Consider the following 12922-nt stretch of genomic DNA (forward strand, 5'->3'; position numbering starts at 1 on the left):
CTCTGGGAAATTGATGTGATGACTGATGACTTTTATCGACCAAAGAAACCGATGAAATAACCTGCAGATTAATCTTCATTGAACATAAGAGGCTAGTTGCATTCCTAACAGAATGCTTTTTTTTATCAGATATTTCCTGATTAAAGCTTAATATTTGACTATAATACGGCCGGTTAAGTTAAAACTTGGTCATTCAACAATAGAGACTCATAGATGCAGAAAAAGAGAGTGAGTGAGACGTCCAGCTGAGCAACTCTCAAAGGGAAGTGAGCCACAGTGCTGCTGGGATTATTATAGTCAGTCCCACACACACACACACACACACACACACACACACACACACACACACACACACACACACATCCTCAACTGAGCCCGTTTACTGTTTTTGGAGCTGGAGAAGTGTGTGTGTGTGTGTGTGTGTGTGTGTACTCAGGTGACTCTCCAGTGAGCTTTAGAGGAAGGAGACGGAGAGGGATGAACAATGACCTTTGACCCTTTTTAGCACTCTCCCCTTGCTAGTTGGCAACCCTCAGACTCCTGTCCTTCCTGTGTTTGAGAGAGAGACGCAGAGAGAGACAGACGGGGAGAGAGTGAGAGTTTTCCCCTTCATCCCTCCAGCAGGTTGAGCAGGCAGACGGGTCATCTTGTCCATGAGTCACTCTTTCATGCTGCTGCTCCAGGTGTGAATGTCTCCATGTCGGGGAAGTCTAATATTCTGCTTTATCGGGACTTTTTCACTCCATTAAAATATGGAACTAACTCCATCAGGACGTTTCAGGGGCGTTGGTGTGGTGGAAATGTACAATTGATTTGAAGGATGGTTGGATCTACAAAAATGAGACTCCAATGAAATGGAAAAAATGAACAAAAACCGCCGGTTTAAAAGCCCATATAAACATTTTTCACATAGTTTTCGTTGTTACATTTGTCCGCTGGGAGCCACCGTATAGCTGGTGATTGGTCGGAGCCTCTCTTCAAGGTTTTCCTGGCAAACGCAGAAGTTTGTGGTCATAAACAGCCCTGTTGTTACCCGTTTTATGTGATGCTGCGTTATGAGGGAGTTTAAGTTAATCTTGAAACTTCAGCTCCTGCTGGGTGCAAAAGAATAATCGTCTTTCTGCTTCCCATCTGTCCCATCGTGTACAGTAGTTGTTCTACCCTCGTCGTGCCTCTCTGCTCTCTCGCCTCCCACTCAGCTGCTGAGATGGAATTTGTGTTCGCGTCTCTCCGTTTGCCAGATGCACAGCAGTGTGCCGAGCATCCAGACCGGATCATCCCGGTCCACGTCCGGATCGTTTTAGCTCTGCTGTGCCTCCAGAAACCTGAATCCTCTCCTCTTCACTCCGCCAGACTCTCATTGTCACTTATCGATTCACCTCTGAATTCTGTTTTGGATGACGGTTCATTTTTATTTTAGGATGTCTCGGTGTCAGCTGACGCCGCTGTCAGAAATGCACACACGATCTTCTTCGACGGATTCACGACCCGGAAGTTTTTATGTGTTTTGTCTCCTAGATTAAATCAAAGATCATTCTGCAACTTTCTGTCTCTTTCTGCAATAGGTTTCACAGTTGAACTATTTGATATTACTTGTTGACATTTATTGTCATGGCAACACTGACAAAACTTGTTGCATGTCCGTTGCGTGCTTTGAAATACAAATGATTAGGAAAAAATTATATTTCTGCGATGTTTCTCTTCAGTTTCTTAAAAAAAATCTTTTTGTGAAGTTCATTAAAATGAGGCGATTCGGTTCAGATAATAAGCTACGACCCCCTCCCCCAACTGTAGATTTCCCTGCTCTGCTTCCTCAGAGTTCAACACTGTGTTTGCTAGTCTGTTGGCCAAAATCTAACTTTTCGCAAAAGTTTTCTGCAAATAAACTTCCACGAGTGAAACCACAAGTCGCAGTCATTTTACTGAAATGAGTTGATTTTGTTGTTGCTACAATGCAGCGATTCAAATCTTCTTAGCAGCAGAAATAAATGATAATTACCATTGATATACCCTTGAGCAAGGCATGCCTCATGCACATCGTCATGTTTAAAATCACTCCCAGCGAACCCGTCCGGTTGGACGCGATGCCCAGCATCAGGAACTCATCTGGGAGTCTGCGAGGGAGGAAGGTGCTGGAGCTGTTAGCGGCTCTGTGTTCTGGCACCAGAAACTCTTTCCACCAGCACTTTTCTCTTCTGGCCCCCGCTCGCCCGAGCGAGACTGCAGGCTGCAGAAATAGACTTAACAGCCGAGGAACGACACTCTCGCCTCCCCGGGATTCGCGGGGGCCCATTTCCCCTCAACTCGTCCAGGCACTTTTCATTCTTGCTCGAGCTGCGGGTGGCGTTACGGGTTTAATGTCGGGGATGTGATTCTAAAGAGAAATGTTTCCCCCCTTCAGCCTCCTCTTGGCTCCTTTCTCTCTACTGCTTTTATTGAACTTTACAGAGGAGACGCTGGAAAGTTTTTCTTGCTATTTATCTGCCTGTTTTTTCCAGGGGGGGGGTACGAGAGGTTCTCCGGTACCTTGAACCGGAGAACCCGGCCCGCGGCGTTGAAAGCCGCCTTCCTGTGTCAGACGCTCTGCCAGCAGTATCTGCCTTTCCTCTCCGCCTCGGATTTGTCCGCCTGCCCGTGTGTTCGGATATGGCTCGAGCTCATGAGCCGACTTGTTTCAGTTCAGATTGTACTAATATGGAGCTGGCAGAGAAGCAGGAAATATTTTCCTAACTGAGGTTGATTAATGGGGTGGGGAGCGGTGGGGGGAGGAGGGGGGGGAGCTGAGAGAGAGAGGTGAGGAAAGGAACAGGAGCGAGGAGAGAGAGAGTTTTATAAGAAGAAAACTACGTGTGATGAGGCTCCTCATGACGCTGGTTTCATTATTTAATTTATTTAGATTGTCTGGGTTGCAAGAAGAAGTCTGGTTGTCTATGAGAAATTACTTCTCTGTTGATGTATTATAGTGTATTATATGTATGTATTATATTGTATTTTCTCCGTCAACATTGTAAACATGAGTTTATGGTCTCAATCTCTAGTTTCAAGTCTTCTTCAATCCAGCATGATGTTCATTTAGTACATTATGGTCCATTTAGAGTCCACCAGACCAGGAAGCAGGGGATGCTTTAGGGGGCGGGGCTACTTATGATTGACAGGTCGCTACCACACTATCAAGACATTACTACTAAGATGACTTTAACACGTAGCTGTAACGTTGACCTTGAATTATGGAAGCTAACTTTGTTAACAGAAACCACACACACAGAGGGATCAACTAGCCAAAGTGAAGAAAATCAACCTACCAACATCTTAAATATCACTCATGAACACGTTGTATCACATATAAACTTATACTTTATTTACCTTTTTATGTACTTTTTTGTACAAAATTGCCATACAAGATAAATATAATACAAAAATTATGAAGATTAAGAGAATGCTAAACTCAAATATGTTTCATCTGTACAAAAAGTAAAGTGCAAAAATGTCTTTATGGATTTTGCGTGCCCGTGTCTATGTTAAGCTAAGCTAACTTACTATCATCTATCTCTCTGCTAAAACCAATGTTGAACTACTTCTATTCCTTTAACTTTATTCAGAAGTGACTAATGCCGAACAACTCTCAAAGGTTCAGCTTTGTGGCTGAAATACTTTGTGGTTTTGAACAAAACAAGCAATTTGATGAAAAAAAAACAAAAAAAACATACAGCACACTAGTTTAGGAAATAAATGCTGCTATAATGACGCTGACAGGCAGCTTTCCCCGAAAGATGCAGAGCAGATTCCTCCCCCTCTTGACCCCCGTTGTTTTTACAGCCGCCTCGTTCTGGGAGGCTGAGAGGAGGCAGACCAGAGTAGACGAGTGAAGAGGGGCTCTTCAGATTTACGACCCTCCAGACACCGTCGTGCTTTCACTTTGCTCTGTGAGGCGACAAGCAGCAAAGTAGCGCATTTATCCGACTCTGATGCCGACGGCATTGACGCACGCTGGCAGGCTGTTGCACAGCTGGTTGTGATGGTCACGGCATCCTGGACTCTGTTTTTGTTGATTTTAAAATGGGTTTCCATTCTTTTCCAGTTATAAACGTGTTGCTTTGCGGCTCCGTACGTTGATAGCAACTGCTGCCGAGTCCCGCCATTTTGCAATTATACAGATAGACATCACCAACGGTAAACTACAGAAATGCAGCGTCCAGAGAGCTTATTTTCTGGCCCTGTTCCAGATTTAATCTGACTGATTCTGCAGGAGTTATTCTGGGTCATCGTATCTTTCACAAGCATCTTCATCCAAATAGAGAAGGAACTTCAAAAATATGAACTTTGTGTTTAAGTTGAATCGCTTGGTTCCTCTATTGATGGGAGATCTGCTCGAAACCCTCAAACCTCAAACAGTGGAGCCTTAAATGTTTGGAATACAGTGAAGATACAATTGGGATTTTATTTTAGCCGACGCATGAAATAAAAACATTTCTGGTTTGGCCCCCGGTACAATCTCTTCAATCATCATCGCCTGTTCTCGCATCTGGAGTTTGTCAAATGTCATTACTGGAAGTTGCTGCAGTCTCTGCAAGTCGGTCATTCATTTCTAGCAGACAACTGTTGATTTTATCGGCTGTTTTGGTTGTTTCTAGAGGACTTGTTGGTTGTTTCTAGAGGACTTGTTTTATTCGAGAGGACTTTTTGTTTGATTCTAGAGGACTTGTGGTTGTTTCTAGAGGACTTGTTGTTTGATTCTAGAGGACCTGTTTCATGCCTACATGCATGCTAATATGCTAAAAGACTGAGGCTGAAGCTACGCGTCCCCGGCAGGCAAACAGATGGCATCCTCTCCATCAATGATCCGTGCAGGAAACAATACAAACAGCATTATGTGTATTTTAGATACGGTAATGAAAGAACAATGATGGATCAGACTATCGTGTTGTTTTGACACCGTTTGGCTGCTCGTGCATGTCGCTGTTTGAACCTGCCACTTCATAAAAGAAGAGGCTCACCAATGCAACACTGTCTTTGGTAACCTTGCTGGCATTGGTGAGCAATACAAGTTCCCCCAAAAAGCATTGAGGACACAGCTTTTTATTTGATGTGTATATTAGACGGACCGCCCCTTTAACTCCCTTGTCTGCTCATGCAGTAATCCGCCGCCGCAGTGGAGCGCTAACTCGGTGTCATGACCCGCCAAGAGCCCGAGAACACCTGAAGGGCTCGCGAGTGTTGACCACAAACACGGCCAGCAGGTCATGTGACGCCGCAGGTGGCTGCCAGCCTGCGACCGTGTGGCCACTGCCAAACTCCACAGTGACCCAGAGAGTTAGCGGGACCGCGGGAGGGCCGGCTAATTCTCAGTCGGGAGGAGGCGCGTCGCCCAGCCCACGGAGCGGCCCGACTCACCCTCCTTCCAGCACATTTAACAAGCTAACATTCCTCCAGTGAACTTTCAGCCGCTTTCACAACTGTGACTGACATTTTCAGCTGTCTGGTCCTGTTAAAGCTGCACTGAGCAGGAGTTTGATGTAAAAATGTGCTCGTTTTATCTACTTAAAACACTTGTCTCATTCCCCGTTTGGGCCTTCTACTTCCTACTTCCTTTGCTGCCATTTACAGAAATCGGCACATTGGGTTTCCTTTCTGTTGTTCCTTGACGGTGTTTTGTTAAGTGGTGGGAACCTGAACTGTAAAAGGGGAAGGGAAAGAAAAAGGGGCTGACACTTAAAATGACACTCACAATGATCCTGGGCCAAGAAAACCAAACCCCCAAAAATCCCCTCATGGCTGTGAGAACGTGAACCTGCAGAGCCAGCAAAAACCGTTAATGTAACACTTAAATTATACAGTATTCACGGTAGCTGCTGACACCACAACCCTGCCTCCACAATTTAAAACGGTTGGCATGACTCTCAAGGGTTTATTGATTTGGATTAATTGAAATATCTTTGTGCCTGTTGGAGCTCGACGTAAATCATGACTAACCTCGGAGGAATACAGTATGTTATGGGCTGGAGGGCGTGTGTCTGCCCATCGCACATAAATCTACCAGCGCCGGTCTTTTTCTGTCAGTCCTACCCTCGCAGATAAAACACCATATAATCTCGGCTCTCTCGCTCTCTCATTGGTCCAAACTCCCACCGCACGCCAGTGAACGCGTGCACACATCTGAAACCCCGCTCTAGCCGCGGAAACCTCACGCCGCTCCGTTTTTCTCTCTCGGAGTGATCTCATCGAGGAAGTTCCACGAGTGCTCCAGACCGGCTCGCTCGGTGACTTTTAAGTGGCTTTTGTTCCCCCTCCGTCAGTTGAAGGCAGGCCAGCGAAAAGACAGTGCAGGCTTTCATAAAACGCCTGGCTCGGGCTCCTGCAGGTCCTCCTTCAGGCTCCTCTGGTGGAAACATGGTGCCTGGTGTGTTTTTGGGGGGGCGCCGGCTGTAATTAACCCGGGAACTCGTAAAGAAGGCGTTCACGGCGGGGGTGCATGGCAGGCCCTTCTCCTCGCTGCCAGCTCCTGTTGAGGGCGGCTGAGAGCCTGCGCCAGATGTTTTCCGTTAGCGTGTTTGCATGCCGGCGATGCCAGACAATCCGAGAGGCCTAAAACACCTACTGTATGCAGGACACAATGCTGCAGTGTCCCGGGGAGCCAGTCCAGTACGGGAACTTGTCAGCATCACGGGGACAGGGGGGGTAGCATGTGAATAAAGCACAATATATAAGAAGAGGACGTAGTCATGGTGATGTCACCCGATTGGCTTGTGGGTCGCCACCTTGGATCTTTGCAACCAGTGAATGGAAATTACCATATTTGGAGTGTGGAGGAGCGACGGGTGGATCTGTTGAAAACAAGCAGCAGAGCGGGAACCTTACTGGATCTGGATCCATGTGGATTCTGGTGCGAAGCTGCTAACAACGTTAGCTCCATAATTCGAGGTCAACTTTACAACTAAGTGTTAAAGTCATCTTAGTAGCTAACTAGCATTGGTAGCATGGTAGTGACCTGTCAATCAGCAGGTAAGCCCCGCCCCCTAAAGCATCCCCTGCTTTCTGGTCTGGTGGACTCTAAATGGACCATAATGTACTAAATGAACATCATGCTGGATTGAAGAAGACTTGAAACTAGAGATTGAGACCATGAACCATGAATGTATTGTTCTAGAATATATCCCACTGCTTCATCCCCGACCTGCTGCTCCGATGTTTACCGACCCAGATACAAAACAAACATAAAGGGACTCCGGTGCCACGGTGATCAGAGTTGCTTACCCAGCAAGCATCTGGGTGGCTCGTGTGGGAATCTGCTGACTGAGCGTAACGGTTATACGAGTGTGACTAACGGACTTCTCCCCTCTCTTCCATCTCCGCAGACGTTTACAGCCTGGTGTAACTCCCACCTGAGGAAAGCAGGGACGCAGATCGACAACATCGAGGAGGACTTCCGTGATGGGCTGAAACTCATGCTGCTGCTGGAGGTCATCTCGGGTAAACGCCGTGTTACTTAACGGGATTACCTGAGTGAAAACCGCACCGTCACATGCTGAGTAGGGAGATCAGGATCAGACTTAAAGGAACAGTTTGACATTTTTGGGGGGGAAATATCTTGATTTGCTTTCTTGCTGAAAGATAGAAGAAGAGACGACTCTAATGTCTGTTTTCCAGTAAAGAATCTCTTTATTTTGGTTTAATGTGATGAATTCACACGTGAAGTAGAATATCTGTGTGCAGGGTCAAGTTAGGAGAGGGATTCAAGTAAAATCCTTACAGTCAAGTGTGTTTTTACATGATTTATAGTTTTTATAGTTTTATATGTCGTGCGGGGCGACTAAATCACATTTGTTGGAGAAATATTTTTTGAGGTTTTACAGAAAGCTTTACAACATTGTTTTCAGTGGATTTTTCAGTGGATTTTTCTTGTTCATTTATTTCACCATGCCTTAGTATGGCTTAGCATAGCACAAAGACTGGAAAAGGGCGGGAAACAGCTAGCGTAGCTCTGTCCAAAAGTAAAGCTAAGTATAGCTCACTAATAACATATCTCATCCACACATAATTAATATGAATAATATGAGAGTGGGATTCATTTTCTCAGCTACGTCTCTGCAAGGAAGCGAAGACGAGTATTTCCCAAAGTGTCTACTGAAAAATCACTTTATTTAAGACTATTTTTGAGTAAAGTTGCAGCCTCATTCTTTTGGCTTACAGCTCAATTTCTCTTCTATTTTACGGATAGTTTATTCCAGAACGAAGTAGTACTTATATGATAATGTGACTTGTGTCTGCCTTCTCGTCTCTTCCCGTCCAGGCGAACGCTTGGCCAAACCAGAGAGAGGCAAGATGAGAGTCCACAAGATCTCCAACGTTAACAAAGCACTCGACTTCATCGCCGGCAAAGGAGTGAAGCTGGTGTCCATCGGAGCCGAGGGTGAGTCATCGCACGTCTGGGACCTGAACTTCTCCAAACTTTGTTTACATCTCAGACGCTCACCTGTAGGTTTGAAAACGGCCCATTATTAGGATGTGATTCTGTAAATATAATGTCTAAAGTGGTCTCCGTCTCCCTCTCTCTCTCCCCGTTGCCATGGCAGTACCGCTGGCTGCTGTGCACTTTAATGAGATCCTGATTCCGGAGTGTTCTGGCCGAGGTTTCGCTTCGCGGTGCATTTTTCTTTTTTTTTGCGAGTAGATTTTAGGATCAGCAATCCCCTCGGGGGGGAGCCGAGGCCGCTCATTGTTCGGCACCAATAACTTGGGGATGTCCGTCCTCCTCCCATCGGAGAGTAAACAGCTCTTTAGCAGAGTAAACACTCTCGCTCTCCCGCTCGCTATCTCTCCCCCCGGAGTCTTCTGGAATCCACAGTTTAACACACATGTTGCAAAAAGGACATTTCAAACTGTGTCCACTAAGTCGAAAATATTTGTGGGTTCTTAAAGGGGCAGGTTTTATAAACCCAGATATTGTCTTCGCAATAGCTTGACAGCAGCATTAGTCCCGCCCCTGGCGCTGATTGGCTGTCGTTCGATTACGTCTTATCCGAGAAACGGCTGTTAATGTCTCAAAGCCAGACGGTTGGATCGACATCGGTGGACTCGAAGGTCTGGACTACTTCCTACTGAGGAAATGTTCCCCAGTTAAAAGTGTAATTCCCAGCGCTCCCCGTCTAAGATTTCAGAGGCAGATATCATAAAAGGTCAGGATAAAACCAAAACTTTTTGCATGGTCAGATACCACGAGGTGTAAGTAAGAAAAATGTTATTTTGCAGTTTTGTGGTGAACTGACCCTTTAACGAATACAAACCCTTAGAAACGGGTCAATGACCTTCGAACCTTCTACTTGCAATCAGAAGCCTTTTCTTTCACACAAACGAAAGAAAAAGAAAGGAAATCCTAAACTGTAACTGCAAAATAAAATCTGCCGAGTCATGCATAATCCTGCTGCACCTTCAATGAAACGCAGATCTATAAAATAACGATTTCACATATTGACCTCACAATACCTCCCCCTGCCTGCACTGTATTGATTTAGTATCTGAAACTGGAGGGATATATATCGGAATATTGAAAACCCTGAAACAATGCCCAGCTCTAATCTTGACAGAGGTCAAAGTTCAGCTGATTGTTGCTCTAGAATAAAGAATTACACACTTTAAGACATTCGGGCTGCATTAAGGATTATTTTCATTACTGAATAATCAGCAGATTATTTTCCCCACATAATGAAAAATGCCCATAACATTTTTTCCAGAACCCAAGGGATGATTTATGAACTTATTTCATCCGACCAGCAGTTTCAGAAACCCCAAATATTATTATTATATATATATTATTATAAAAGACAAAGAAAGCCAGCGAATATTGACATTGGAGACAGTGGAACCAGTCATTTACTTATCCATAACAACTGATCAATATAATCTGACTTCACTTGTTTTGTGAAAACGAGCTGTTTTGGCTCCAAAAAGAAGAAGAAGAAGAAGAAAAGAAAATATCACTTGATAGGATGGAGATTTGTTTTGCAGAGCCGAAATAAAAGCTCCTAAACCAGACCAGCATTCCAGACAGATTAGCCGCCAGGAACCCCCCCCCGCCTGAGGGCCCTGGTGGTGCTGGGATGGGACTAGTTGAAGGGTCGGATCCATGCAACTCATCAGGGGGTGGGGTGGGGGGTCTGTTTCAGAGGGAATTAAAAGGATTTGTGTCCTCCGCCCACGTCGATCAGACATGTTCATCAGCACTAATCTCAACATGGATCTGCGTGTGTCGGCTTGTTTCCTGCCTCCTAATTCGACGTGAGCCGTCTTTCACACCGCGTTACACGTCCAGACGTCCCACCGACGCCCCGCCGTCCGAGCCCGTCCGTCACAGTGGAGCGGCGGTGGAGCTCATGCCTCGCGCCTTATTGGATTAGAGGGAGAAACAAATGATTATTGAAAGGCGGGCAAACAGGGTGACCTGTTGATGGGGATTTTCATTACGGAGGAGCAGGTTCATTCACAGCCTCCGACCTCCGGCACACGGCTGATTGACAGCGCCACACGTCCCGGCTCGGAGGGGTTAAACCGGATCATTCACGGCTCTGTTTACACTGTACTTAGGCAGGGACAATGCTTTGAGCTAAATGAAAGTTAGCATGAAAACGTTTGGACTAGAGGGACGGTTCTGATCCAAAGTGTGTCGTCACTGTCACTGTGATTATTATGGGATGTCTTCTCTGTACAAATAGCAAAGGAATGAAGGTGTTTGGTGGAAATCCTTCCAGCCGATGTGGAGATGGAGATGCAACTACCGATTGTTTAAACTTTTGTTTGTTACTCTATTAGTTGTTTGGTCTAAAATGGTGAAAAATATCGGCGATTTATTTATTTATAAATGTCGTTGCTTTTCCCTCCTTTCAGAGATCGTAGACGGCAACGCTAAGATGACCCTGGGAATGATCTGGACCATAATCCTCCGCTTCGCCATCCAAGACATTTCTGTGGAAGGTAGGGTGTGTGTGTGTGTGTGTGTGTGTGTGTGTGTGTGTGTGTGTGTGTGTGTGTGTGTGTGTGTGTGTGTGTGTGTGTGTGTGTGTGTGTGTGTGTGTGTGTGTGTGTGTGTGTGTGTGTGTGTGTGTGTGTGTGTGTGTGTGTGTGTGTGTGTGTGTGTGTGTTAAGGTCTTTGTCACCGAGCTTTAAGAGAAAACCTCATAGACACTTTAATGCATGTTAATTAGAATATGAATGTTTCTCATTTCCGACATGTTTATGTTACCCTCCTCTCCTTGGTTAACGTATATAATGCACTTGCACTGTAATCCAATTTAAACGTCGGAAGCGGTCGACGTGTTCAGCTTTGGGTTCCGGTGCAGCGTCTTTTAAACTGTTTAATGTGACTGTTTTGGCACACAATAAACCAGACTCATCTCTGGAAACGAGGGGGCACTAAACACCCGAGCTCCCTTCCCCATTCACTTCACCTCCTCTTAATCCACCACTAAACGGGGATTAGCGGAGAGCCGTTCCGAGTAAAAGCCTGAGAGTTTTTCTCCAACTTCATGACAGAGACGTCTGCCAAAGAGGGCCTCCTGTTGTGGTGCCAGAGGAAGACGGCGCCCTACAAGAACGTCAACATCCAGAACTTCCACATCAGGTGAGGAGCGCACAGACACGCTTCTTACTCCCAGGATGCAGGGAAAGTTAATACTGAAAAGTGAAGCCAAGGCTGAAGTGCCTTAAACTTGCATTCTCTCCGCTGACTCCTGTGGTTGCAAAAAGAAGTCTGATTGCATGGAAGTCAATGAGAAAACGACCCTTGATGTATTATCTCGGTCAACATGAGTTTATGGTCTCAATCTCTAGTTTCAAGTCTTCTTCAATCCAGCATGATGTTCTTTTAGTACATTATGGTCCATTTAGGGTGAAGTAGGCGGGGCTACCTGATGATTGACTGGTCGCTACCAATACATTAGCTACTAAGAAGAGTTCAACACTTAACTATAAAGTTGACCTTAAATTATGAAGCTAACTTTGCATCACACCTGGATCCAGATGGATCCAGATCCACTAAGGTTGCCGCTCAGGCTCCAACACTGAGTCCACAATGACTATGTGCACTTCTTGTATACAGTCTATGGTTAATAGGCTATGAGTCTCAGTGTCAAGCAGGGAAATGATGTGACAGAGCAGAAGTGCCATCATCGTCTCCCCTGGACTCAGTTTTAATTGGTGTCACTTTGGAAAACTTCACTTTGGTACATTTGCTTATTTGGCTCTGAAAGAGATTCAGGCTGCCAAACTGTGTCCGAGCCATGGCTTGGACACGAACGTGGACGGTCCACAAGAGCTTTGGTTACTTGCGGTCTCTCAGGGTTTTGCCGAAGGGGGACGTCGATCCAGATCCAGCTGTACTGCTGCCCACACAGTCTGTACAGAGAGGAAAGAGTTGTCCTCAGGTCAGTTTTATTCTAGGTTAGGAACTTTATATACAGTTTATATATAAAAATACAAATATATGAAGTTTGCATCAGGTCGGAGGTCTGGAGTAATGCCATTAAAATACACTGTAAAAAATAGGAAATCAGTCAGAAAATCTGTTCATGAAGCAGAAGAATAACGTAGTTTATATCATCTTTACAGGTCTGTCACATCAAAATAATAACTTCATGTAAAAGTTGTATTTTAGGTTCTGGTTTTGCATTTTAAGGCATCTCGCTGCATTTGGTTTCTCAGTTTACACAACTTGTTCTCGTCTGGCCAAAATAAAACACATTTGAAGAGTCGGCCTGCAGAGTTTGAATAGGAAAGTTCTTCAAGACTCAATTCTGCACAAAGGAACTTGGAGTCCCTCCGTATGGCAACCGTCTCTCAGGACATCGTCTCTCAGGACATCGTCTCTCAGGACACGTCGGCTTGATTTTATAAGAAATGTTATTTTAAAACGCACCAAGATTACATGAAAATA

General features: G+C 45.3%; 2 protein-coding genes across 8 annotated transcripts in view; one reads left to right on the forward strand and one right to left on the reverse strand.

The window, feature by feature from the left end:
• The window catches only part of cnih1 (cornichon family member 1), a 196164-nt gene that overhangs the window by 131467 nt on the left and 51775 nt on the right, over positions 1–12922 (reverse strand). The gene's annotated exons all lie outside the window — the stretch shown is intronic.
• The window catches only part of actn1 (actinin, alpha 1), a 44236-nt gene that overhangs the window by 12894 nt on the left and 18420 nt on the right, over positions 1–12922 (forward strand). For all 6 annotated transcript variants that reach the window (XM_084012854.1, XM_084012852.1, XM_084012853.1 and 3 more), the window contains exons 2-5: positions 7353–7467; positions 8288–8407; positions 10879–10965; positions 11524–11611. In XM_084012854.1, the coding sequence (XP_083868980.1) occupies positions 7353–7467; positions 8288–8407; positions 10879–10965; positions 11524–11611 (410 nt within the window). The remainder of the gene's footprint in view (positions 1–7352; positions 7468–8287; positions 8408–10878; positions 10966–11523; positions 11612–12922) is intronic.

This window comes from Eutrigla gurnardus (genome assembly GCF_963514095.1).
Source record: "Eutrigla gurnardus genome assembly, chromosome: 7".
Classification (NCBI taxonomy): domain Eukaryota; kingdom Metazoa; phylum Chordata; class Actinopteri; order Perciformes; family Triglidae; genus Eutrigla; species Eutrigla gurnardus.